This window comes from Esox lucius, chromosome 13 (assembly GCF_011004845.1).
Source record: "Esox lucius isolate fEsoLuc1 chromosome 13, fEsoLuc1.pri, whole genome shotgun sequence".
In the NCBI taxonomy this organism is placed as follows: Eukaryota; Metazoa; Chordata; class Actinopteri; order Esociformes; family Esocidae; genus Esox; species Esox lucius.
The window spans coordinates 31,417,452-31,444,930 of NC_047581.1; the positions used below are offsets into that span (position 1 = coordinate 31,417,452).

Consider the following 27,479-nt stretch of genomic DNA (forward strand, 5'->3'; position numbering starts at 1 on the left):
GAAATGAAATCAGTCACTAAAGCCAGGCCATAGTTGGCAGGTTCATTGAACTTTAATAAGGATGGATGGCCACATTTGCTATTGGCGAAATGAAATCAGTCACTAAAGCCAGGCCATATTTGGCTGGTACATTTTTGCGGTAAGACAAATCGTTGTTCCTTCCCTTGGACTCCGACGCTTTCAGTTGACATATCACTATGGCAACGGCACACCTTGATGTTGATATCGGCCAGAACAAATTAGAGAGGTAGCTAATTAGGATATTATTTGGTCACAAAAAACAACGAAAAACGAAGCAATGTCGGATATAATATGCAGATGGCTTAACGTAGAGCTCCGGCTATCAAAGTCTGTGGGTAAGTGAAAACTTCTAACTTCTGTTAGCTCGGCAGAGGTAGCTTTACAATCAGGAGTGTAGCTAAGTTGCACGCTTACAGTAAAATTTGCGTTTATTTCAATGCAACCAACGTGTGAGTGTTTATTTATTGTATTGTAAATATATATTATTTTGTTTGTGCATCTCTTAGCTAGTTCTCGTACTAACGTTAATCTAAATTAATAAAATATATTGGCCAATCACAATTATTAGCTATACAGTACTGTAAAACAATTCCTTGAATAGGAATTTTAATTTATATGACATTTTGTTGAAATTGCATAAGGTGCTTTACACAAGCTAGATTGCTGGTTAGCTCTCATCCCCAACATTTGCATGAGTAGCAAGTGGTTCTCCCTCCTATCTGACAGAGCCCAGTTCCTCTCCAGGTTTCTTCTTAAGTTTCTGCCTTTCTAGGTATTTGACTAATGTAACAGTAAATAGAGGCGTAGTGCACATGTAGGTATGTAAAAATTTGTATTGTAATATTTTTGCAGCCCCTAGGTCCTTCTCTAAGGATTTTGCAAATGGTTATCTTATCGGGGAGATCCTGCATAAATATCAACTGCAGGAGGATTTTGATCTGTTCCTAAAGAGCAAGTGAGTTAATCAGTTTCAGATACATGCATGTTAGATGTCATGTATTATTTTAACTAGGCAGCTCACTAAGTTGCACAATGGTTGTATCTCTTAGCTCCGCAAGCTCAAAGCTGAATAACTTCACACGTGTCGAGCCCACACTGAAACTACTGGGAGTGTCCTTGAACCTGAGCATGGCTGTGATGCAGGAGGAGCATGGCGCCGCCACACGCCTCCTTTATCAGCTCTACCTGCTGTTGCAAAAGAAGAAGATGGCAGGCCTAACTGGCACGGCTATGGAGGCCATGCGGCCAGCTGGCACTGCTTTCCTCCACCGCTTGGAGAATGACATCTACCGTAAGGTCAGTGAAGTAGGGCTCCCTCACCAAAACATGCCTGTTTCATTCCTTCATCATTGCTCCACAGGCAGCTAGCTGGTTTGGCACTTGAAACTGCTGTGTATGTAACTGGAGGGGGGACTCTCCCGGTTTGTGCATTTGCATGCTGATGGCATGTTTGCCTCTATTGACGTGGCTTTGAATCCGACCCACAGCCTTTGTGACACAGCCTATGTTTACTACAGTATCTCTTTTGTCATATGAAAACACAACAGCAAATATGTTTTCACTGTCTTTGTCCTCCCAGCACCTGAGGACAGTGGTTAAGAGAGAGGCTGATCAGAAACTCCAAAAAATTGCTCTGAAGTACGAACTCAAAGGCCAAGCGATGTGTGACAAGTCAGTCATGGCCCGAGTTGTGGAGGAGCAAAAACGGCAGAGAGTGCTGGAAGAGATGAGACACCAGGATGTTGAGAAGGTACGAGAGAGAGGCCATGTTCATGTTCTTGGCGTAGCACCGACCTTAGCCAAGAGTAACCCGCCCATGCTCCAGAGTTGTGTTACAGCTAACCAATCGCAGATGTCCATCATTGCTCTGAAGTTGTTGTTTAAAACAAATGTGCCTACCTCTTTCAGGGCATCAAAATGTAGTGCCTCAGTACACACTGCCTTTTTCACCAGGATACAGGCATGTACAACAACAACTGAAGTGGCCATGTAAACCTAGTGAACCTGATATTTGAACTACATACTAAATGGCTCTGGTTAAATACAGGCAGTGAAGGGATGATGTGTGCCAGAATGTTCGTTGACATTGTTCATTTCAGCTCCGACGGACACACAAGAAACAGCGTGAAAAGACGACTCAAATTCAGACCGCCACCATCCAGATTCCCAAACCCCCTCCCAACCGAACATCAAAGGCCCTCGAGGGACACCAGCGGGACTGGAAGAGTCGGGAGGCTGAGGTAAATTCTCAGGCTATGTACAGTAAAGAAGGTTTAGAGTGTCTGGTAATGAGAGGAAGGATACCAGGAGAGGGGAAAGACAATCAAACATGTTTTGCACTCCCAGGTAATGTTTCCTTCAGGTACAGATCTAGGAGCAGCTTCCCATCAACTAATTGTAAACTTAGCTAGAAATACAAACCACCCCAGATCTGCAAGTAGGCTGAACTTGTCCCAGTGTTTGGGTGCCTTAGGTCCACATCACAGATCACACATTCATGTGATTTGGATCATTCACATAGAACCTCGCTGACCTTCGTTAACTGTCCACTATGGGACTCTTTTATCATGGTCTTCTTACAGAAAGTTTGCTTGGAAATCAGCCAGTTTGAGAAGAACCGGAGGAAGTTGTCTCCTGCTGAGCGCTTTGGCGCTTCCTCTTTGAGGTATGTTTTGAACAAAACCAATATAAAAAAATGAGGTGGTTAATGATCTTTCAGTTTACTCAAATAATGCCACAGTTTGCGGGCATATGTAACAAGCTTGCCCAAGCAGAGCATCCAGGCTGGATCCAAAAGGTCAGCGCTGAACCCCTCGTCCACCCTCCACTTCCACAGTGCCCATCAGACGTCCTCCTTCCACACTGAGGCGTTTGGCAGTCACTCTTCACAAGCGCCCGGTGCAGAGGAGACGGCTGCGGCCAGCAGCGAGTACATCCAGAGGATCCGCCGGAGGTTGGAGGAGGACTCCGCAGCGCGTCAGCAGAGAGAGAAACGCAGACGCCGCTTCCTGGTGCAGCAACTGAAGGCACACGAGGCCCAAGAGGTGAGCAGGCGACACGGGGACTCTGACTACCTCACACCAGCCTGTCCTTCGAGCTAAACCTTGGACAGCAACGTTCACAGTTGCTGTCTTTACGCGTGGCCATGTTAATGGCTGCTTCCTTACTGTGTTGTTATGTGGTAAGGTTTCCTTTTGGTACAGATCCCGGTCTTCCTTCCCCAAATAAACTCTCAGTAGGGGATTTACAGAACTGAACGGGGAGTTGAGAGACGACTTTGCCGTAAACCAAAATTGTGTCCTCCTGTCGTGCAGGAGGCTCTTCGAGAGGAGCAGCTAGTGGAGCGCCTGACTCGTCAGTCCCAGCAGGAGAAACGTCTGGCCGTCCAGCTCATGCAGCTCCGCCAGCAGAAGGAGGTTATTCTGCAGAACCGCCTGCTCCGTGACAAACAGCACCAGGAGCGACGTCAACGGGATTTTCAAGAGGCCTTGGACAGGGAGTCGGTGAGATCCATAGCATTAAGCTCTTTGCTAGTGTACCCTGGGTGTTGAGCAGGAAGTAAAATCAGGAAGTGTACCCCGTCAGTCTGGGCTGTGATTTGTTGAATCACCGTGATTTACATTAGAAAAAATCTATCAATCAATCAAATTTATTTATAAAGCCCTTTTTACAACAGCAGTTGTCACAAAGTGCTTTACAGAGACACCCGTCCTTAAACCCCAAAGAGCAAACAACAGTAGTGTTGAATTTGAAAAAACATTCCATTGCAGAAACCACATCAACATAATTTGGTTTACATCATTCGTATTAGATAACAATAGAAAGTATTCTGTTACAATACCAGAGAATACAAGTTCACTGTCAAACTATTGCCAGAAATAGACCTTCCAGACCTGTTCTATTCTTTAAATTTCTATGCCACAGACAATAAATGAACCATAGGTCATGGATGGACTACAGACCATAGGTGGTCTGCTTGAGCAATGCCCTTTTTTGGTCAAGAAACAGTAACTGACGTCTCTGTTGTGGTTTGGTGTTCACGTTGAGGGAGACCTTCATTTAGGCAAGTACAGGATACATTGTGCCTGCCCATGTAGACCCAGAATAGCGTGTCATTTTGGGGCTGTAAGTAATGTGTCTTATAGTTCAGCGCCCGAATTGTTTAAAATTGAAATTCTACTATTATTACAATCAGAAGCTGTACATTTGTTTAATTTGTGGCCATGCTTCGAAAGAGAACCAGGCTAACCTTCTTTTGGGAGAGTGTTACTATTGGCATGGAATAGCTGGATTCTGGCTACCAGGAACAATGCAAGGTTTGACCTTTGACCTGTCTGCCACCATTTCATGGTTAAAAGGCTCTAGCACGCCAGGCCAGCTTGGATCATGCAGAGGAAATTCGGAAGCAGATGGAGCTACATGAGGTGATTGCGGCAGGGCGCGTCATGGCTCGTTACCGGAAGCACTTTGACAACTGCCAAGGCATCCTGGAGCAGATAGTGGACCTGGTCATGAAGGTTGGGGAATACCGGCTCCTAACTGGAAAGTATGTGCCTCTCTTTCAGAAATTCTGCCTTTCTTCTTCTTTTGCTTCTCATTCAAAGTCCTACAAATATTAGCCTGGGTACCTAGTTGATTCCGAGTCTTGCAGAAATACTTTTTCATGGTTTTTGAGTTGGTTAGAGCACATGCTAAGTAGGATCCTATTGGCGTTAGGGAAACAAATGAAGATGTTTACTTACACAGAGCTGGTTGGCTGATAACATGGTAGAATGGCACCAGTTGTAGGAATTGTAGGTGTGGTAAAACCCTGGTGTCATGGTCAACATTTCCTGCCTGGCCCTAATAACAACACAGCTACATAATCATCCTCAGCTTCCAGTTGGCTCATTTCTCCCCTCTCCTCTTCCTCTAACTATTCCCCAGCCTGTTGCTGTAAATGAAACTGTATTCTGTGAACGTACCTGATAAGACATATAAATACATTGACCTGGCATGGGGTTCCGAAGTTAACACTTTAGATGCAACACGTCTCAGTGTCAAAACATCTCAGTGTCAACACATCTCAGTGTCAACATGTCTCAGTGTCAACACATCTCAGTTTCAACATCCTTGCTACATTGTCTGCAGCCTCATCCCAATGAAGATGATGCGGGAGTGGAAGGAGCTGTTTTTTCGGGGGAAGCCCCTATATGACAGGGGTTGTCTGGAGGAGCTACCAGCCGACCCCACCCCAGAGCAAGTAATCGAGGCTGACAAACAGGAGATCCTTAATGACCAGGACTATGGCGACTACACGGTGAGTTGGGTGGAAATGTCCTCAGTTGTCCTCAAGTAGTCACTGATCTGTTGATCACATGAACACTTCATTTGCCCCGGTCACTTTCTATGTACATCATGCACATTAGCACATTTTAATGTATCAATTTATAGGCACTACAACACTTATATTCGCACCCATCAGCCATAACATTATGACCACTGACAGGTGAAGTGAATAACACTGATAATCTCGTCATCGTGGCACCTGTCTGTGGGTGGGATGTATTAGGCAGCAGCAAGTGAACATTCTGTCCACAAAGATGATGTGTTAGATGCAGAAAAAATGGGCAAGCGTAAGGATCTGAGTGACTTTGACAAGTGCCAAATGTCTATTCATACTGTCCATATTCCCATTTCTACATTATTTGAAATGGCTTCTAGTCACTATTGTTATGTATATTTTGTATTTTCTGCTATTGTTTTGCTTTGTATATTTCTTAATTAGTACATAGATGTCGCATGCCAGGTCAAAATAATTTCATTGTTCAGAAGGACGCATGTTGTATATGTTCTATATGTTGATTCTGTGTGTGAACTCAGAGCATGACAGGTGAGTGGGCCTGGCCTGAGGGGGAGGGACCGAAGCCCCCGCCATCCGTCAGTAACTTCCTGGAACATGCGGTGCTCCGCCTGCACATCATGGTGAACCCCCCGAAGCCAGCCACCCCCCCGCCCGTCTTCCCTCGCTACACCCTTAAAGCCTGTGTGCTGGGGAAGCCTTTCTCCGGGAAGAGCACATGCTTAGCCAGGATTGCCCAAGGTATGTCATCAAGCATCGGATGCATTTTCACATTGTATAATACATTATCACATTTTGTCATACAGTATCACTCAGGATTGTGCACTTTTACTCAGTGTCATGCAGTATCATGAATCACTCAACACTGTGTCAAGCAGCATGACTCATGAATCACTCAGCATTGTCCAGTATCAAGCGGCATGAATCATGAATAACTAAGCATTGTAAAGTATCAACCGGCATGACTCATGAATCACTCAGTATTGTGTCAAGCAGCATGACTCATGAATCACTCAGCAATGTGCATTAGCAGTATCACGCAGTGTCACAGTGTCATACTGTGTCACTCAGCATCTGACAGCAACACTCTGTTTCATTTCTGACAGGCAGCAGAAATGAGGCATCTTCATGTGTCTTGCCTTGTGAAAGTGGATTCATTTACTTTGGCTTAAACAAACCTTAGAATGACACGTAGAATGAACATTTGTCTTTGACCTTCTAATGCAGTCCTGGGCATCCATGTCCTGCCAGTTGGTGATCTGATCCAGGAGGCTCTGGCCGCACAGGAGCTTGGAGAATGTGAGGTTAGCCCCCCTAAACCTGTCGGGAAGCCTTTGCAGCCAAACTGATGTGAATTGGATTAATGCACACACAGATCTGTCATTAGAGCGACCAAATTGACATTTTGCTAATTGAAACAAGAACCTTTTCATTTTGCAGAAGAGCCCAGAGGGCTGTGGGACATCAATCGCTGATGACATGGACCAGGAAGAGGAGGATTCTGGGATGGGGGAGGAGTCATCACAGAATTCAGGTAGTCACCAGAATTCTATGCAATATTACGGAACAACAGCACATGTTTAAGCCAAAAATAAATGTGAGCCTTTGTGAAAATGAGCTCTGATGTTTCTCTATGTCAACCTGAAGTGCCAGCCTGCAAACAAGGCTACTGTCTGATTTTGGCCTATTGTTTGGTAGGTTTACCAGTTCCGGAGCATCTGCTGCAGGGGGCCAGGGAGACATCCAAGGTAAGTCCAGAACAGCACAGGTATATTTCAATTCTTTGAAACTTGTATATATATATTTGGTGATGTCTTTACTTAATATTATACAAGCAGAGGTAGTATATATATTTACTAAATAGGCTTAGAGGGATTCCGTAATAAAATGTGGGTAAACTGTGTTACTGTGAGCGTCCTCATGAAAAGTGGCAAATGGTGATTTGACACTGAAATATTCCATTGTTGTAAAAATACATAATGCAGTACGAGGACATATGTCACATTCTTGAATGCCCTTCTAACAAATAAGAAGTGTTCATCAACGCTGCAGTATAATTAAGTAGCCCAAGGGGGTGTGGTTTATGGACACAGACTGTTGTTAAGCCACAGCACTAATCAGAGTGTCAGGGTAAATGAATCAGTAGGGATATATTGGTCATACACCGCTAATCCAGATGTGTCTTAATACTATAATTACAGCAGTAAGCAAATGATGCATCTTTACCCTGGAAAACAGTCTGATATACCACAGCTTTCGGCCAATCAGTATCCGGAACCCAGTGTGGCCCATTCATAGTAAAACACGTTGTATAAGACTGATTTGGAATAACTAAGAGTGTCCATCCCCAGCTGTCTTTGGCCCAACACGGAGCAGCAGTGGAAAAGGTTCTCAGGACAGGGAGCGCCATCCCAGACCAGCTGCTTGTGGACATTGTAGTTGAAGCTATCAGGTTGACGCACACCAAATCCAGTTCTGTTCAGTAGATGCTGTAACATGAATACGCTGAGTACAATGAATTGCCCTTTTGTATTGACCTTTGCGTTGACCTCCACTGTTTCCCCAAGGGCGGTCCCTGCCGACTCCGGATGGATTCTGGACGGCTTCCCGGTAACTCTGAACCAGGCCAAGCTCCTGGAGAAGGCCCTGGGAGGATCGGACGCCGGGAAGGAGGGGGACTGGAGGGACAACAGGCGCGGTGACCTGTCATTGGATAGCACTGCCCCTAAAGAGACCCCCCCTCCCTGTCCTCCGGTGCTGGACCTAGCTCTGCTGCTGGATGTGACTGACACCCAAGTTCTGTCCCGGGCTGCCAAGCAGGCCTGTAAGTGTCACAGCCCCGGTTCAACAGCTCTCTGTATTATCTGGGACAATTGCTATGGTACCCAGGACATAGGAGCAGGGGGGAGGCATGTTCCCCAAATGTAAAGTGATGTGTAAAAAATACTAAATGTGCCCCTCCCCCCGGTTGTAAATATCAGTGACCATAGGAGTTTTTGTGACAGCATAAAGTTATCTTGGATCAGCCTGTGAACTTTAGGGAAAGGGGATATTTGTCAGTTTGCACTCAAGGTCCAACTGAGATTGGCACCATGAGTAAGGGTCACCTGCTTGACCTTCTGTCGTCCTAAATACCTGTGCACATGACTTGAGTGTGTCAAGTGTGTACTGAACGACTCTGACTTCCTGTTCGTAGGTGCGGAGAAGAGCTCTGGCCAGGCCAGGGTTGGGGATGGTGATGAGACCAGTGACCCGCCTGGACAACACGTAAGAGAGCAAAGCGACGTCACGACCAGGGACCAGAGCCTGGAGGAGAGACAGATCCAGCACAGGTACAGAGAGTATTAGGACTACAAGACAAGGGTAGTCCAGGCAACTACTTTGAGCATTGGTTCAGGCCTAATGTACCTCAGCAGTCAGCACGAGCACACTGAATTGTCTAAAACTGCTGAACGGTAGGTTGCAGTGTGTTTTCTCCTGCCTCCGGTCCATCGACAAGGCATCGTCTCAGGGTGTTTATATTTTACAAGGTTGCAGAATTAAACTTATTTGACAGCAATTCCGTCGACACACCACTTCTCTCTTCACGCCTTGGGAAGGTGTGAACCAAACAACCAGAACCTGGGGAGCAAACTACCCTGTTTGTCCTAAAAGAAACCTGTATTTTGTGTTTTCTTACGCTGTGAACGTTTTTGCCGCGGCGTGTATTGATGAATGCAGCCCTTGTCACCCCTGCAGGATCACAGGCTTTCAGGACACCTGGCCCAAGCTGGAGAAGTGGTTCTCTGAAAAACAAAGCATCCTGGTCAGACTGAACGCTGAGACGTCTGAGGATGTCCTCGTCGAAAAGGTGGAATCCGTCCTGTACCGGGCCATGTCGCAGGCTGAAAAGGGTACAGTTGACTAAGATGGTGCTTTCTTTATTCCACCCAGAGGGGAGGTTTGACTTGAGGCTCTCGTTGCCCAGTGGGATGTCTACACTAACCAGTGTTTTCATGAGGACTTCCGGTACTCTAGGATACTCACTGTTGCCTGATTCTCTACAGCGGAGGAAGTGGATTTAGACCGCATGAAGGCACCAGCGGTCGGGCCCCCTGTCCTCCGGGTGGCGTCCCCAGCCGCGGCCTCGGCCCCGCCCCTTTCCGAGTCCGCCTCCACTCTGGCCAATCAGGGTCTGACTCAGACTGTGAAAAACTCCCCCCAAGGTCGGCTAATGTCCATTCTGAGTCCAAAATGGCAACCTATTCCCTACACATAGTGGTCCACTTTTTGGCCAGGGCCCTGTGAGTCCTAGTGCCCTACATAGGGAAGAGTGTGCCATGAGGGACACAGAGACTGAACAGTTAAAAAGACCAGAACGTAAAAGCTGTGTTGTCAAACTGAGACCGTTCTGTTCCATTCTGTAGGTTCTTACAGCGGTATGGGGAGGAACACACCAGGGGAGAACCAGGCCCATGATAAGCTGTCCAAATCTGGATTAGGTCAGGTCAATGAGTGAGGTCGGCCTTGCAAGTGACATTTCACAAAAAACAAGTTTTGCTCTCACAATGTTATTAATTTAACTTGCGTGAGAAAAGAGGAATGGTAGTCTGTGGTGTTACTGGTGGGTCCAGCTGTGATCTAGGTTGATGTAGCGGAGGTCTGCACTGCCCAAGGCTAGTTTATTAGTGGTCTAGAGGTGTGATATATGGGTGGTCTATGGTAGTTGAGTGGTGGTATAGGTTGGTTTAGGATAATAAAGCAGTCTTGGGGTGACCCAGGGGTGGTCTAAGGTAGTCCAGGGGTGGTCTAGGGCAGTCCAGGGGTGGTCTAGGTTAGTCCAGGGATGGTCTAGTGTGGTCCAGGGGTGGTCTAGGTTAGTCCAGGGATGGTCTAGTGTGGTCCAGGGGTGGTCTAGGTTAGTACAGGGGTGGTCTAGTGAGGTCCAGGGGTGGCCTAGGTTAGTACAGTGGTGGTCTAGGGTGGTCCAGGGGTGGTCTAGGTTAGTCCAGGGGTGGTCTTGTGTGGTCCAGGGGTGGTCTAGGTTAGTCCAGGGGTGGTCTTGTGTGGTCCAGGGGTGGTCTAGGTTAGTACAGGGGAGGTCTAGGGTGGTCCAGGGGTGGTATAGTGTGGTCCAGGGGTGGTCTAGGGCAGTCCAGGGGTGGTCTAGGGTGGTCCAGGGGTGGTCTAGGGTGGTCCAGGGGTGGTCTAGAGTGGTCCAGAGGTGGTCTAGGGGAAGCTGTCTCCGTCTCACTTCGCTGTCAGCACTGTCCCCCATCCAGTGAACATAAAACCTAGAGAATACTGTGACCATTCCCATCTTAAAAAAAAAAGAGGAATGACATATTTCCCACTGCTTCCAGGAGGAGATGGAAAGTTATTCATGAGTTCATCGCTGGAGAATATTCCGGTTGGAAACACGGTCCCTACAGAGCATTCTACTGCCACTCCAGGCTCTGCACAATGGGTGTACATGGACGAGCCCCTTCCCAAGGTAACGGATATACTGCTGGAATTTGGTGCTGTTGAATTTTATTTAGCTATGTACCACATAGGGTATAACGATGGAAACCGGGATACCAAGATTCACTTCAGTTCCAATGACATTAATTGATAAAGTTTAACAAATCACACACAACACATAGTTTGTAACTGAACAGAAATGCATTTTCCTTACACAGAAAAAGTTAGTACACCCCTAACATTGCCATCACATAAAATGTCTAAAAATCAGTTCTACCAAAGCAGGTGCAAATGATAAGAAAATCAATATGTAACTTGGGAGTGTCCAGACTTCCATAAAGAATCAGGTTTTGGTTTGGTCTAAACTATATGTGTGTGGTAACCTACCAGAGGACCTCAGAATAAAGATGATTGATTCCCATGAGTCTGTGAGGGGTTATAATGCCATTTACAAGAAATTTGAAGCAGACTATTCCACCGTCCATTGGATCATCTACAAACGAAGGAAATTTCAGACTAATAACAATCTACATAGGACAGGTCTGCCCACCAAATTTAGGCCAAGAGGAGACTAAAAGATAAGGTAACATAAATTTATGTACAGGCCCCTTTTTCCACAGTCAATGTCGAAGGGCATAAATCTTCTGTAATAAAGAGACGGCACAAACCTGCTCCCGACAGGATAGTCAAAGGTGGAGTTGTTTGGCTGCAATGCCGGGTGGCACAATTGGCGAAAACACCAGCTGTCATACCAGCTGTCAAGCATGAAAGCAGTGGCATTAAGGTTTGGGTCTGCTTTGCTGCCTCAGGGCCTGGCCAACTTGACATCATTGAGTCAACCATCAATTTCATATTGTACCAGAGAATTCTTGAGGAGCATGTGAGGCCATCTTTTAAAAAGCTGAAACTGAACCAACGATCGTTAATCAACTCTCAGATCATGTGTTAGGTATCTAGGACAGTGGAGGAATACCGGTTTGAAAGGGAATATCCTGAAGCACAATTGGTAGATCTAAATATAATTGCAATAACCATAGGGATCCACAAGGGGGACCTCCCAAACTTATTTTGACACTCACTGGGCTCAGGCTGTCTGTATTTTCCAACTTGACAATGTATTTTTTGCAGAGTAGGCTTAAGTTGCCCATAGACACTGATCTTGGGTCAGTTTAACATGTTGGGGTTAAGGTTAGGATCGGAGGAAACTGCTCCTAGTTCACTTACCTTCCCCAGGAGATCCCAGAGGACCTGGTGCCCTACTGGGAAAGTGCGTGTCGCTCCTATGTGACCGACGTCAAGGCTGTGATGCAGAACCTCCGTACAGAACGCATCTTGATCATTCACCATCTGTTCGACATCAGGTGAGAACACTAATGCATCACAGGGTTGGTGACGATTCCAATTTAGTTCCAGTCAATTCAGATGATAGACTGAAACCCGAGTTCCGAGTTCCAAGCTTCTCCAATGAGGAACATTTGGAATAAGAATTACTTTTACATTCTGATTTGAAATGATGGCCTCTCCAACCGTCCTTCATAATTGATCTAGGACCAGCCTACTTATTATGAATTATTTGGAACACTCTATACCCTTTCAATACACCCATGCATGCTCCTTAGAATTTTGTTGAGCACACCTTGAATGTTTTTATCAAGAAACACTGGGGAGTTTAGGAAATTAAGGATTCTATCTTGAATAGCTAAAAAACTAATTTAAATGAGCACCTCCAGTTCTTTGCCTGGAACTTGATTTTTCATCTTAGCTGCACAAATTCTCCATGTAGAAAAAGGTCAGCGTAGAGCCCAGTGAACACATTTCACGAGTACAGATCAGACCTTGGTCTTTATGACTGAGGTGTACGTTCCTGCTTTTGGGATACGAGCGTGTGACCTAGTGAGTGGTAACCCATGCCCACTCACCTTTGAACCTTGCAGAGAGAAGTTCAGGCGGTACCTGCAACGGCCCGACCTGAAGCAGGAGTTTGTGTCCCAGTTTCAGCAGGACTACAACAGCATCCTGGAGGAACTGAGGGAGGACGACGTGACCAAGGCAGAGATGCACCAGCGTTTTGACGTAGGCCAACACAACCGTCTGTGTGACGTGTGATCGTAGGTCCTCCTGATGCGTTTCAGTGCTGAACGTCCATCCCGTCATCTGTCAACCCTGGTCTCTGTCTCCCTGCAGGACCTGCGTGAGCGTCTGTGGGACATATGTGACAAGCGGCGTGAGGAGGCGGAGGAGGAGCGGGTGGCCGTCATGGGTGACGGCTGGCTCGAGGACCACACCGCCCTGCTCATCAATCACTTTGCCACGCTGATGCAGGTGAGAGCTTCAGGGCTTCTTTCACGTTATTGGCTCAGGGATTCAAACCAGCAACATGTCAGTTATTGGGTCAACACTCTAGGCACCAGGTTACCTGCTGAATAATAAACAATGCTAATGTTGTGGTTGTCCAGGCGGAAGTGGACAGGTGCCAAGACACTCTGGGCCTCCTGAGGGATTACTACAAAGGAATGTACCGGCAGGGGCTCCCTGAGGCAGGGTCAGAGTTCACCTGCGTACCACTGCTGGGTATTGTGGAGCCAGAAGAGCCCGGAACCATGACTGACAGATCCAAGAGGCAAGGAACGTGATGGGTCTATTATACGCAGGGAGCAAATAAAACAAAACAAGTAGACACATTTGCATTTCTACGGTCTAATAGAAACCAAACCATTGTCCATATTCATAGCCAATGTCCACATTTGCTGTCAGTTATTATCAGTTTGTGCAGATCCAATTGGGATGTAATGTCGTGCATCCAATCAAAACACGTCTTCTTTTCAACTTGAGTGCCAATGCCAGACAGGGGAATTCTAATTCAACAGTTCCTACCCTCGCTCGTTCAGGGGCATTATTAGGATCAGACTCGTCTATAGTTTTTATGTGATATCATCCTCTGGTGTTCTTCACCTCCAGTTCTGAAAGAGTCATCAAGAGTCCTACTGCAAGAGACAACGACGAGGATGAGAAAAAGAGAACCAAAGTGTAAGACAAAGAAATGGTACTATACAGTCACAGTAAAAGGGAGATTTTCACTTATAACTGTCATTTAGAATTCGGGCCATTAGTCCACTCTTAGAACGAGTTTCTAAGCACTTTCATGGTGAAATCATTGTTGATGGTGTGTTGGTCTCATTGGCCTGTTGTTGCAGGGTTCCACTGATCGCTCGGAGACCGGCCTCTGCTGAACTGGCCTCCATGACACAGGAAGACCTTCATGACCATGATGAGAAGCTACTGCAGGACATCTACCAGGCCGCTCTGACTGCTATCCACGACATGGTAACATAAAAGTCTGTGTTGCAGCGTGCGTTTGTATGAATTTGTCCGGGTGTCTGTGCACATTTGTTTACGTATGTATGTGTGTGTGTGCTATTAGTGTGCATGCGTTCCCAATGGGTCATTTTGTGTGTGTGTGTGTATAAGTAAAACATTTGTGTGAATGTGTGACTGCTTGCTTGTGTTTGTTTCTCAAGACACGTTGTGTATGTGTGTGTGTGTGTGTGTGTGTGTAAATATTAGTCACAGGTTGTTGTGGGTGTCTGCAGGTGTCAGTGGAGGTGGGGCAGCTGGAGGCGGAGGAGAATGAGGAGGCCCAGGGGCAGGTGGAGGTGGAGCCACTACGGAGGATGTCCCAGACCTCCACAGCAGCCAACTCTGGCAAGAACCGGAGGAGAGCAGGTGGCAGGAAGAAAGGTAGGACTTATCCTCCCCCAGGGGGTATTCAGGTCCCACATAGTCCTGTTAGTGACCGGACCCACCAGGGCCTTTAGGTCCAAGTCAGTCCTTGACTAGAGGGGAAAAAAACACTCCATCAGCACAGGAACTAGGTTCGAAGAGCAGAATTTTTTAAAGCTTTGTTCCCCTGGATGCTGTACAACACTGCTCTTGTATATCTCACATGCACTGTCAATGTCCCTTTTTAAATTTGAGGACATAACCTAAATTCGGTTTAGTTTATAGTAATGAAAATCACTGTTCATCAGGTGTGAACATTTATTTTTTTGTAGACAGTTTATGGGGTTTTGTTCTAGAAAATGACCATTCTCAAGCAAGGCATTATCTGTGAGTATGAACAGGATGCTTTTTTGTTAGCGCCACCTACCCCTGTTCAAGAGCCCTGCCCTCCTACACCAACAAAAGAAGACACTGAGAAGGCCTTGAAGAGGTCCATACGGACCAGAATCAGACAGGAGTACACTGCCGCCCTCCACCATGAAGGTAACTAACCACAGCTTAGTCAGAGTTAGGGTATGTGGGGTTAGGGTACATAGGGTATGTGGGGTTAGGGTATGTAAGGTATGTGGGGTTAGGGTACGTAGGGTGTGTGGGGTTAGGGTATGAAGGGTATGCGAGGTTAGGGTACGTAGGGTATGTGGGGTTAGGGTATGTAGGGTATGCGAGGTTAGGGTACGTGGGCTTAGGGTACGTAAGGTTAGGGTATGTAGGGATAGGGTATGTAGGGTATGTGGGGTTAGGGAACGTAGGGTATGTGGGGTTAGGGTACATAGGGTATGTTGGGTTTGGGTACGTAGGGTATGTGGGGTTAGGGTACATAGGGTATGTTGGGTTAGGGTACGTAGGGTATGTGGGGTTAGGCTACGTAGGGTATGTGGGGTTAGGGTACGTAGGGTATGTGGGGTTAGGGTATGTAGGGTATGCGAGGTTAGGGTACGTAGGGTATGTGGGGTTAGGGTACGTAGGGTATGTGGGGTTAGGGTACGTAGGGTATGCGAGGTTAGGGTATGTGGGCTTAGGGTACGTAAGGTTAGGGTATGTAGGGATAGGGTATGTAGGGTATGCGGGGTTAGGGAACGTAGGGTATGTGGGGTTAGGGTACATAGGGTATGTTGGGTTAGGGTACGTAGGGTATGCTGGGTTAGGGTACGTAAGGTATGTTGAGTTAGGGTACATAGGGTATGTAGGGTATGTGGGGTTAGGGTACGTAGGGTTAGGGTATGTGGGGTTAGGGTACGTAGGGTTAGGGTATGTGGGGATATGTTACGTAGGGTATGCAGGGTTAGGGAACGTAGGGTATGCGGGGTTAGGGTACATAGGGTATGTTGGGTTAGGGTATGTAGGGTATGCTGGGTTAGGGTACGTAAGGTATGTTGAGTTAGGGTACGTAGGGTATGTAGGGTATGTGGAGTTAGGGTACGTAGGGTAAGTAGGGTTAGGGTACGTAGGGTATGTAGGATATGTGGGGTTAGGGTACGTAGGGTTAGGGTATGTGGGGTTAGGGTACGTAGGGTTAGGGTACGTAGGGTTAGGGTATGTGGGGATAGGGTACGTAGGGTGTGTGGGGTTAGGGTATGTAGGGTACGTAGGGTTAGGGTATGTAGGGTTAGGGTATGTAGGGATAGGGTACGTAAGGTATGTAGCGTTAGGGCACAATTTGGGCTGCACTGTTAGCGTGTTCATGGCTGTGGGTTTTAGACTTCAAGTTATAGGAATGGTATGCAGACTTACTGTTCAACAATGCCCTGTCTGCTGTAGTATGATATTTGCCCACCTGGCGCGCTATCTCTGTTTTCAATCAGTCTTTACTGGTGTTCTAGTGTAGCTTGGTCCTAAGTCTAAGTGCATACTTTTTCTTGAACACGACTGACAGACTACCAGGCGCCCGGACTAGTCGTTGTGTTGCACCAGATGAATGAAACGTGTGCAAACATGTGTCCCCCTTCACCCCACCCTCCCAGACTGTGCAAACGTGTGTCCCCCTTCACCCCACCCTCCCAGACTGTGCAAACGTGTGTCCCCCTTCACCCCACCCTCCCAGACTGTGCAAACGTGTGTCCCCCTTCACCCCACCCTCCCAGACTGTGCAAACGTGTGTCCCCCTTCACCCCACCCTCCCAGACTGTGCAAACGTGTGTCCCCCTTCACCCCACCCTCCCAGACTGTGCAAACGTGTTTTCCCCTTCACCCCACCCTCCCAGACTGTGCAAACATGTGTCCCCCTTCACCCCACCCTCCCAGACTGTGCAAACATGTGTCCCCCTTCACCCCACCCTCCCAGACTGTGCAAACGTGTGTCCCCCTTCACCCCACCCTCCCAGACTGTGCAAACGTGTGTCCCCCTTCACCCCACCCTCCCAGACTGTGCAAACGTGTTTTCCCCTTCACCCCACCCTCCCAGACTGTGCAAACGTGTTTTCCCCTTCACCCCACCCTCCCAGACTGTGCAAACGTGTGTCCCCCTTCACCCCACCCTCCCAGACTGTGCAAACGTGTTTTCCCCTTCACCCCACCCTCCCAGACTGTGCAAACGTGTTTTCCCCTTCACCCCACCCTCCCAGACTGTGCAAACATGTGTCCTCCTTCACCCCACCCTCCCAGACTGTGCAAACGTGTCCCCCTTCACCCCACCCTCCCAGACTGTGCAAACGTGTTTTCCCCTTCACCCCACCCTCCCAGACTGTGCGAACATGTGTCCTCCTTCATCCCACCCTCCCAGACTGTGCAAACATGTGTCCTTCTTCACCCCACCCTCCCAGACTGTGCAAACGTGTGTCCCTTCACCACACCCTCCCAGACTGTGCAAACAAGTGTCCCTCTTCACCCCACCCTCCCAGACTGTGCAAACGTGTTTTCCCCTTCACCCCACCCTCCCAGACTGTGCAAACGTGTGTGTCCCTTCACCCCACCCTCCCAGACTGTGCAAACAAGTGTCCCCCTTCACCCCACCCTCCCAGACTGTGCAAACATGTGTCCCCCTTCACCCCACCCTCCCAGACTGTGCAAACGTGTGTGTCCCTTCACCCCACCCTCCCAGACTGTTCAGTGAGGATGCGGGTGGAGCTGGTCAAGTCCTGTGCTCTGATCAAGTTGAAGGATCTGTGGAGGAGGGCCGAGGAGGCCTTCAGAGCCATGGAGGCGTGGCTGGGAGCCTGCTTCATTTCTGAAATGAACAGGTACGCTCCGGTCGGACGTTTCCCCTAAGTACAGATCTAGGACCGGCCCACATGCTATCCAAAATGTTAACATTAGGGGAGATTTCACACATCCTGATAACAGATCAGGCTCTAGGGGTAACTCTGTGTCCCCTGGTCCCCCAGCATTGACCAGCTGGCCGAGGTGGTCCGTCACCACATTGAGTCGGCCACCAAGCTCCAGAGCGAACTGACTCTGGTGCACACCGACTTCTTCCTGAATGGGGACTTGATGGTGGTGGAACGCCCCCCTCCCCCTCCCCGCAGCGCCCCCATGGAGCCCTGGGCATACCACACCCTCACCGTTCCGCAGCTGGAGGCCTTCTACAGGCAGCTGTGCAGGGTGGCCCCGACAGGTTGGACATCGTAACATCTGTGATATGTTACGTGATTTTTTATGTGACAGAAATTAGGAACTGTGACGATGTGTTTAAGATAGAAGCCGAGCAACTGTATCGTCAACTTGTCTTTATGTAGTAATGTTTGTGCCCATAGAGGTGGCTAACTGGGTGTTACCCTTGTTAATATTCATTATTTTATCAAGAGTTCCGATGTGCCCCCTGTCGGAACTCTTCCAATGCATTATGGGGGAAGCTGGAATGCAGAACAGCTGTGAGGAACCAAGGATTCACCCACTGATTCTGTGTCCCAACAGGAGTGCTGTGCAGTGCTGACTTCAGGGAGATTCTGCAGACGCTGACCTCGCTGGACATTGACCTCTGGATGCCTGAGACCTGGGTATACACTGACTGACTGGCTGACTGACCGACTGTCTCATTAACACATGGTAATTAGGATTTTAAACGTGTGTGTGTGTGTGTGTGTGCGTGCATGCAGCTGGTGGAGCTGGTGTCGATGCTGACCCAGGACTCAGAGGTGCTGGACTGGCGTCAGTTCCTGCTAAGTGCTGCCCTCCCCTGGCCCACCCCAACGTTGGCTCAGTTGCTTCAGGTGTTAGCCCGCTTCAAGACGGCCGACACTGACGCCAGAGGCTCTTTGACAGAGGAGCAATACCTCCAGGTACCTCCACGTCAACCAACATTATTCTGTGAACTCCGCTACCACCTTTTCCCAACTGTATTGACTGACCCTCTGGTCATCTGAATGTGTATCAGCATTTTCACTAGAAATTAGGGTTTGGCTTACATCTGTGTCTGGGAAACAGTAACCCAAATGTTTTTATATTCCACTCTGTCTATGGGAAAGTAGTGTCACGATTAGGGATCTGACATTATTGACGATGCCTCAGGAGAAACTAGGTTTAAGTACTACAACTAGGCTACTAACTGTGGATTCCTGCTGGATAAAAGTACTTATTTATGTCCTGCTTCATTGTCAGGTTGAGTTGTGGTTCCCTAGTGAACAGACTAAGCCTCTTCCAGAGGACCTGTGTGAGCCACCTCGCTACGATCGACTGGCTAACCTACGGAAGGTATGAACAACAATCAACTGCTTTGATCCTTTCACACTGGAGTAACACTGTGTTACATTCACAAGTAACGGTTGTTTATTTTGCAGTTTTTCTTCCTGCTCTTCTGTGACCCTGACTCCTCACCGACCCGTGTCGACTATGTAACCCTGCTTCTGTTCTTCGTCGCCCATCCTGACCCTGTGCAAGGCTTTGTCCGAGCTCTCAGTGTCGTCATGGGACAACCACTTCAACACCACTCTAGTAGTAGACTTCTCAAGGTGAAGACATAAGAATGTCATGTTCTGCCCGTTGCTTCCATGGAATCTGTCGTGTTCTGCTTGTTGCTTTGTTAGAATCTGTAGTGTTCTGTTTGTTACTAACTTAGAATCTGTTTTGTTCTGTCTATGGCTCCCTTAGAATCTGTTTTATTCTGTCCATGGCTTCCTTAGAATCTGTTTTGTTCTGTCCATGGCTTCCTTAGAATCTGTTTTGTTCTGTCCATGGCTTCCTTAGAATCTGATTTGTTCTGTCCATGGCTTCCTTAGAATCTGATTTGTTCTGTCCATGGCTTCCTTAGAATCTGTTTTGTTCTGTCCATGGCTTCCTTAGAATCTGTTTTGTTGTGTCCATGGCTTCCTTAGAATCTGTTTTGTTGTGTCCATGGCTTCCTTAGAATCTGTTTTGTTTTGTGTGTTGCTTGATGACTAACTGACATCTGTGTGATTTGGTAGTCTGTGCCTTGCATGGAGGATGGGGTGAATGAACCAACTGAGCATGAAGAGGAGGTGGTGATGGAGACTGAGGGGGTGGCAGGGAGGGGGGAGGGCGTGTCTATCCCTGCCCTCCTCAAGGTCATCTCTCATGGGGGGGCCAGGGGAGCCTGCCACCACCGCTTCGACCCCAATGGAAGGAGCCCAGGGGAGGATGAAGAGGTACAGGACAGATGCTTCACCCAGCTCTCTAACACATAGAGCCTGGTCCCAGATCAGTTTTTCCTATCTGGTCAACCTCTGGTCACGTCTTGGGTCGTCTTCCATAACAGTTCCCGTTTGTCCACAGGAGTTTGTCAAGGTCTACAGAGAACTGGGGTACACGGCTGAGGAGACAATCCCATTCTCCATCCTGTCCCAGCATCCAGTCATACAGGATCTGATTGAGGGCTCCACAAAATACCAGCTCATTGTAAGTCTACACTAATGAACTCCAGGACCCTGTATGGCAAGGTTAGAGTCAATCCCTTTTACAGTTACATGGGGAGAAAAAGGAGATCATTAAACCATTTTGTAATTGCAGCGGTTAATGTCAGTATACTTATTGAATCTATCTTAATTGAACAAGTAGTTATTATTTGAAATCAGGTCCAAACACATTTTCTTCACGTTTTATTGAACAGGGAGGAAGTTATTCATCTCCAGGGTATTCCCCAAGCTACTCATCTCCAGGGTCTTCACCAAGCTACTCATCTCCAGGGTATTCACCCAGCTAACTCATCTCCAGGCTATTCACCAAACTATTTCATCTCCAGGCTATTCACCAAGCTATTTCATCTCCAGGATATTCACCAAGCTAACTCCTCTCCAGGGTATTCACAAAGCTAATTCATCTCCAGGGTATTCACCAAGTTAACTCATCTCCAGGGTATTCACCAAGCCACTCATCTCCAGGGTATTCAACAAGCTAAATCATCCCCAGGGTATTCACCAAGCTAACTCATCTCCAGGGTATTCACCAAGCTAACTCCTCTCCAGGGTATTCACAAAGCTAACTCATCTCCAGGGTATTCACCAAGTTAACTCATCTCCAGGGTATTCACCAAGCCACTCATCTCCAGGGTATTCAACAAGCTAAATCATCCCCAGGGTATTCACCAAGCTAACTCATCTCCAGGGTATTCACAAAGCTAACTCATCTCCATGTTATTCACAAAGCTAACTCATCTCTCAGGTATTCAGCAAGCCACTAGTCTCTAGGGTATTCAACAAGCTAAATAATCTCCAGGGTATTCACCAAGCTAACTCATCTCCAGGTTATTCACAAAGCTAACTCATCTCCCGGGTATTCAGCAAGCCACTCATCTCCAGGGTATTCACCAAGCTAACTCTTCTCCAGGTTATTCACAAAGCTAACTCATCTCCAGGGTATTCACCAAGCTAACTCATCTCCAAATAATTCACAAAGCTCTGCAGGTCTAAAAGAGCGAAGAGGAGCCTCTGTCTTTATTGCCAGCTTAGATATTATAAAATACATATCACTGAAATACCTATTATAGACAATTCAGAATATTCATAGTCCATTAAACTGTGTTAAAGTGTTAGAAATCTTTTAAATAATTAATTGTAAATGTTAGCATTCAGGTATGCCTGTGTTTTTTGCAGTAAATAAATAAAACAAACTCAAGTACAAAAACATTATTATTATTTTGGCTAATTAAATTTTAATTACAGTGGTGTTACCGTGTCCTCAAAAAACATGTGAAACGCACAAAACTAGGACTACTGACTTAACATATACCATGACACTTCAAGATACTCCACACCAGTTTTATTGCAGCTAACAGCTATTAAATAATGTGTTTTTATGTTTTAGTATATGTCCTCCACTGGACACTGCCCATAGGATCAGGTGACCCAGATGAGCACCTATTGACCTGATTTGAGTCTGGGTATATAACTGCCTGTACCTCTAGTTGGGTTTTCTGCCTGCTTTGCAGAACTCTCTGGAACGGACCCAAATGGCACCCCATTCCCTACGAACGGGACTCCTTTTGACCGGTTCCCAACGGGATGCCTTCTGGACCCTGGTCAAAAGTAGTGAACTACGAGGGAATACGGTGCCATTTGGATCGCCGGGCCTCTCTGGACTGCTGTGCTCAATCGGCGTTTCTGACTGGCTCGTTCCCCTAATGACTTCAGATGCCCGGCCAAACGTTTGGATTGGCCACAAAGGGGTCTTTTGTTCGGGATTACTGAGATGCTAAGGCCGAGTTATCACGGACTGCCAATCAGTGAGTGTGAGAGCCCTATCAGCCCCAGTCACCCGGGTCTGTTATGGTAACTTCCTGTGTCAGTCAGTGCAAAGCTCTTCCCGAAAGGTGTTTATACAATTAGCGCTGCATGCATGGTGATCACAATTTAAAATGTAGTTAAAATATTAATTTGTTTTGATAAGTGGGGAATTTTATCTGTTATTATATTATCCAAAGCAGGCGTTTTTGATTGATCTCTTGAAATTTGACCTATTTGTATGCTTTTTATTTCTGTATTTTCCTTTTCTGTACAGTTCTTTTTCATCCTAGAGATATTACAGTTTACCTTTGGAGTCACATTCAGCTATTAAAAATAATTCAAAATTAACCAATTATGAAATTAACCAACACTCCATTGTACTGATAGCAATATGTGATTGGTATATCCACTTTGGAATGTACAATTAATTATACAAAAGTACACATTTTCTAACCCTATCCCTCAGCTATTCAACAGGAACATTGGCAGGAAAACCACTTATTTTATCTTATTTGCTGATTGCCCTTTGAAAAACCTGTCTTCACCAGTAGTGCGTTTTAATGGCCTCTTCCCTAATCACTGGCAACCAATATAATTGATCTAATCCCAGTTTGTGCCAGTTTTGCCATGCAACTCATTATCAAATGTTAACTCTGGTAATTAGAGTGCTTATTAGATTAACAAATCCAAACAAATTGTGATATCCAAGTATCACATTTCCATACTTTTATTGAATATTAAGTTGTTTCTTATTTAATTTTGCTGTTACTTTAGACTATACAAATGTATTGTAAAATATATCAAATGTAAAAATTGCTGTGGCGTAACAATCACTATATTAAACAAAAGCACATATACGTAAAAGCTGTAGCTAGCTATAAGAAGCTAACCCCCACAAAATAACACTGCCCTCCCCGGAGCAAAAGCAAAAGTTCCAACACCCTCCCCAATTTGAATTCACCTGTTCCTAATGATGTCACCTTCTGATGAACATTTATTAGTAGCCTAAAATTAGCCTCATTACTCTTGGCCTTGATGCCACTTGCTGCCATGCAGAGTGCCCCTGAATTCCAAATGACAGCTTCCTCCCAACGTAGCGCGCTGCTCTTTAAATAGGGGCCTTAGGGCTTAGTCAATTCTGGTCTTAATTAATGCACTAGGTAGGGAATATGGTGGCAGTTTGGATGCTGGCAGTCTGTTGGCAGTTGACCATGGTTGATAAAGAAGAAGGATGGCACTGTAGCCTGACATTCGACCACCAGATCTTGTCCCTATTGTATGTTCAGTCCTGAGAATAGCCTTTGTTTGGCCCCTAAGCAACTGTTGGATTTTTTACGGACACTTTTGTTTTGCAGTTTTCCAGTAAGATAACTTCACCAGTCCAGCCTGACTTTTACATTTTCCTACTATGAACGATATATGGAACAGCGGAAATGGGAATGAGGACTTTCGCTCCCTCCCACACTTGCCTCACAGCAGCGGGTACATCAGACAATATCACCCCCTCAGACCTTTGAATGTTTGACTCATGGCAAAACGGCCCATGCTGTCGCACGGAGCCAAGCACGCTCACACACACTTCGGACCTATCCTGGGACATGGACATGGGCAGCAGGGGCTTCGTATTTCTTCTCCTTTTGGGGTACCCCTTCCTTCAGGACACTGCAAAGATTCTGACTGTCTGTCTGATTGGTAAGTCAAGAGTGGAGGGAGGGCACAAGCATGGACAAGAAGGACAGAGAGTGATGGCAACAGGAGATAAAGCTGTAGTTTTATTTATTGATTTAGGACATTGTTTATTACTAACTCTGACTGGAATATAGAGCAGGATTAGCATAGTGCTGTGTGTTTGACTTTGTTTCTCTCCTATTAGTTTTAAGACATTTTAACATTTTACAAATCCAGTTTAGTTACAGTTAGTTTCCAAACTGTTTTAGTTTGTTTATATTTTTTTTATTAAATTTTTTTGTCTCAGTTTTAGTTTCAGTTTTTGGTTAGTACATTGGAAGCAGCTACTTGTGGACAGGTGCACATATATTAATAACTTACTTTGATAAGGCAACGGCTTATCTCTCTGAGCAGTTGCCTTGGGTAAAACAAACACATTGACACTGTCCGATTAATTTCATTCAGATCAGAACAACAACACTACTCTATATAACTTTAACACTACACAACAGTAATTAAACGTTTTGCTCCGTTACCGACGACATTTAGTGGTTCTTAAAACGCGCCCGAATTTGAACTAGGGCACGCACCAACGCAATGGCTGCGCAATGTGGCCTGATAGTTCCTCATGGACAGGTGTAATTTTTTTAAGTGCTGCTAGTGTACAGTTTTATGTATGTTGCTTTATTTCATTATTATTTTCTGACTAGCTATATTTTTGCTTATATACTCTCCTTAACTCCCACTACTTAGTTGTCAGGTGCCATGTCACAAGAATTTAATTGTGTAGAATGACACTGCGTTGTTCGTGCATTTGACAAATATACCTTGAAAGTTGATTGAGGGAAATCGGCAAAAGCCACGACGATTTACCCCTGTATTTAAGCATGAACTAAGCTAAAGGTCATTGACAGCAGACAAACTGATGATGTAACGTCTCTAGAGTTACAGGATCCACTGAAAGTTAGGCTATTACATGAAATGGCTTACAGTCACCGCGCAAAGAGCGTGTTGCCACACTTGTCCTCCTCACTCTTGTTTAATCTTTTTCTCATAATATTGAAGTCAGTTACCTGATGCGAAAATAAATAATACGGGATGCTATAATTTTTTTGGGCAACGATGCCTATGTAGTAGCTAGACTAAACTGTTAAAAAATCTTCATACTCCAGACACTTTTTTGCATATGCTCGACCGTATTTGTGAGACAACGCTCACTTTGTGTTTTGGACATAAATTGTTTTTTCCCAGTTTAGTTCTCGTTTATCACGAATCGATCATATCTTATTTCCGTTTATGATTTTTTAATGTTCAGTTTTAGTCTTAGTTTTCTATTATAACCTTAATTTAAACTCTAGATTACTACTTCTGATCAGGACCAGTAAGGACAGTGGGTGAATGTAGTGCAGTACAATGTCAATAGGCTATTTGGGACTAAGCATCTGTTGTAATGATGCAGGAGGTAGCCACTACATGCTGCTGGATGAGATTTCTCACACCTTCCACCTGAGTGGACACCAAGTCCGCATGCTGCTTCAGATGGGGAACCCTGTCATCAGAGGTGACGTAGCCATCTCCTAAGCGTCTCAAGGTTCACTCCAATACACTCTAACAGGGCCGTGCACGAACCTTCAAGGGACAAATATATATAACTAGGCAAGCCCTAATTAGGCCGGCCTGCAATAGAAAGAGTTGCCGTCTTGAAATTCGAACCCAGGTTACCAGAGCGAAAGGCTGTGTCGTTAACCACTACACCACTGAACTGTATGTTTTGCTGGCTGTCAGTATAGACAAGAGCCTTCGATATATCCTGAACAAATCGTCTTTGTTCAGGACCGTTTTAATAGTTATATGGCCATTCATGAATGACATTGATACAGTTAACCTGACTAACGTTTCTTACTAAGTTTACCTCCACCACAAATAGTGTCTATGTATGCCATTTGCCACTGGCCGTTTTAACCGTGTATTAGCGATTAATAAGCTTTACCGGTATCTACTAACTTACTGGAATAGTCATAGGAATTGAGCAATTGCTTGAGAGTATGCCAAAGCTATTTCATTTCATGGCAAAACAACATACTTTTTTCTTTCATTTGTGAATGACGATTATACAGTAACTATCAACGAAGGCCACAATAACTAACTTTCTCATCAAGTGAAAAGATGAGAGAATTGTGGAATCTACCAGAAATAATAAATGTTGTTAATCTCAATAGATTAGAACTTTGGTCTTCCACATGAGAGGCACTGTCTATAACCACTATGCCACATTACACGTTTTGGCAGTCACTAGACTCCATTGAGGATTGTGTTAAACTGACTAACGTTTCTTATTAAGTTTATCTCCACCATAGTGTTTATGAACTGTATGGCTTTTGCCACTGGCCGTTTTAACAGCTTATTAGCCAGTAATAGGCTGACTAGTATCTACTAACTTCCTAGGAATAATCATAAGAATTGAGCACTTGCTAGCGAGACTGAAGATGAACAATTCCATGCCAGAAACAGTTACAATATAACCGTATACAGTTTCAGTTAAGTCTTACTATAACATAACTACGTTTTTAAGCCAGCAAATGTGTTTGTCTGTCCTGACCCAAAACGCATACGCAGATGCGTACTTCGAAAATCCACCTGAAACAGTCGCAATATAACCGTAAAACTGTTTTTTTCAGGCTTACTATAATGCAGATAGTAACGGTTTTAGCCAGCAAAGTTTTCATCTATACAGGAGAATTCATAATGCGTACATCACTTTGCCTGCGAGGAGATACGAACTCGGGACCTGTAGTTCACATGTCCGCTTCTCTAAACACAACACTACACATCCTCTTCTGAGTAATTTCACATAGACAGAATGTGTACATTGATTGGCAAAAGCGCACTTGTTGAGTCTGGGGTTAAAAGGGCACGTGTTCAAGCCCTGCCTGTTATCAACATTAAGTTAACTCTAAACCTTAGCCGAAACTCCAGAACATATTCTTAACCCTAAATCCTAACTCTAAAATGAAACAGAAACCATGATTTTTTACGTTACCTAACCCCAAAAATGACAATAAACTTTCTCCTTGTTGTTTGGCAAAACATCCTGAAAATGTAGAATTGTCCTTGTTAATTTTATCCAAGTGGGGATTTTCATTCCTTGCAACCACTATAAAACATTGACACACTCTCTTTAACCATGCATTCAAATTCTCTCTTCTTTCTCCTAAAGCATGCGCTTGTGGTGTTCCCTTCATGGATTTGAAAGGAAATTCAAGTAAATAAATACAAATAATCAAATCAATTTCATGAAATTACCGTGAAACTATAAACGTCCAAAACCAGTGCAATGCTGTAAATGTGCGGGGATAGGAGAACTCATGCACAATTCATGAGAAATGAGAAATCACTTCCTCCTTCAGACTCTGTAAAATATATTTTTTATATCCTGTTATTATTTTTACATATCACTGTGAAAACCTTGTTCATGCTGTTGTGTTCTCGAAGCAGGTTTAGACTATAATGGACGTGCAGAAAGCTACCAGATGACCTCATGGTCCGCTGGGAAGAGCTACATAAGAGACTACAACCGATGGTTTCTGGAGCAGCAAAAAGAGTTCCTCATGGGCAGG

At 45.7% G+C, this 27,479-nt stretch overlaps 1 protein-coding gene across 1 annotated transcript; it reads left to right on the forward strand.

Moving 5' to 3' along the window:
- Positions 1-211: 211 nt before the first annotated feature.
- spef2 (sperm flagellar 2) lies at positions 212-27,440 on the forward strand. Its single transcript, XM_020052198.3, has 38 exons — positions 212-356; positions 874-976; positions 1,071-1,317; positions 1,601-1,771; positions 2,121-2,261; positions 2,604-2,686; positions 2,858-3,065; positions 3,336-3,524; positions 4,380-4,567; positions 5,152-5,320; positions 5,884-6,103; positions 6,590-6,666; positions 6,803-6,896; positions 7,061-7,110; positions 7,714-7,814; positions 7,930-8,186; positions 8,559-8,694; positions 9,101-9,255; positions 9,409-9,567; positions 9,769-9,843; positions 10,705-10,835; positions 12,038-12,165; positions 12,739-12,877; positions 12,989-13,126; positions 13,261-13,424; positions 13,763-13,831; positions 13,999-14,128; positions 14,395-14,542; positions 14,942-15,067; positions 17,622-17,760; positions 17,905-18,134; positions 18,434-18,516; positions 18,616-18,798; positions 19,118-19,210; positions 19,297-19,467; positions 19,921-20,121; positions 20,249-20,371; positions 27,358-27,440. Exons 1-38 carry the CDS (start codon positions 299-301, stop codon positions 27,361-27,363), a joined length of 5,283 nt encoding a protein of 1,760 aa, XP_019907757.3. The 5' UTR covers positions 212-298; the 3' UTR covers positions 27,364-27,440.
- The last annotated feature ends 39 nt before the right edge of the window (positions 27,441-27,479 follow it).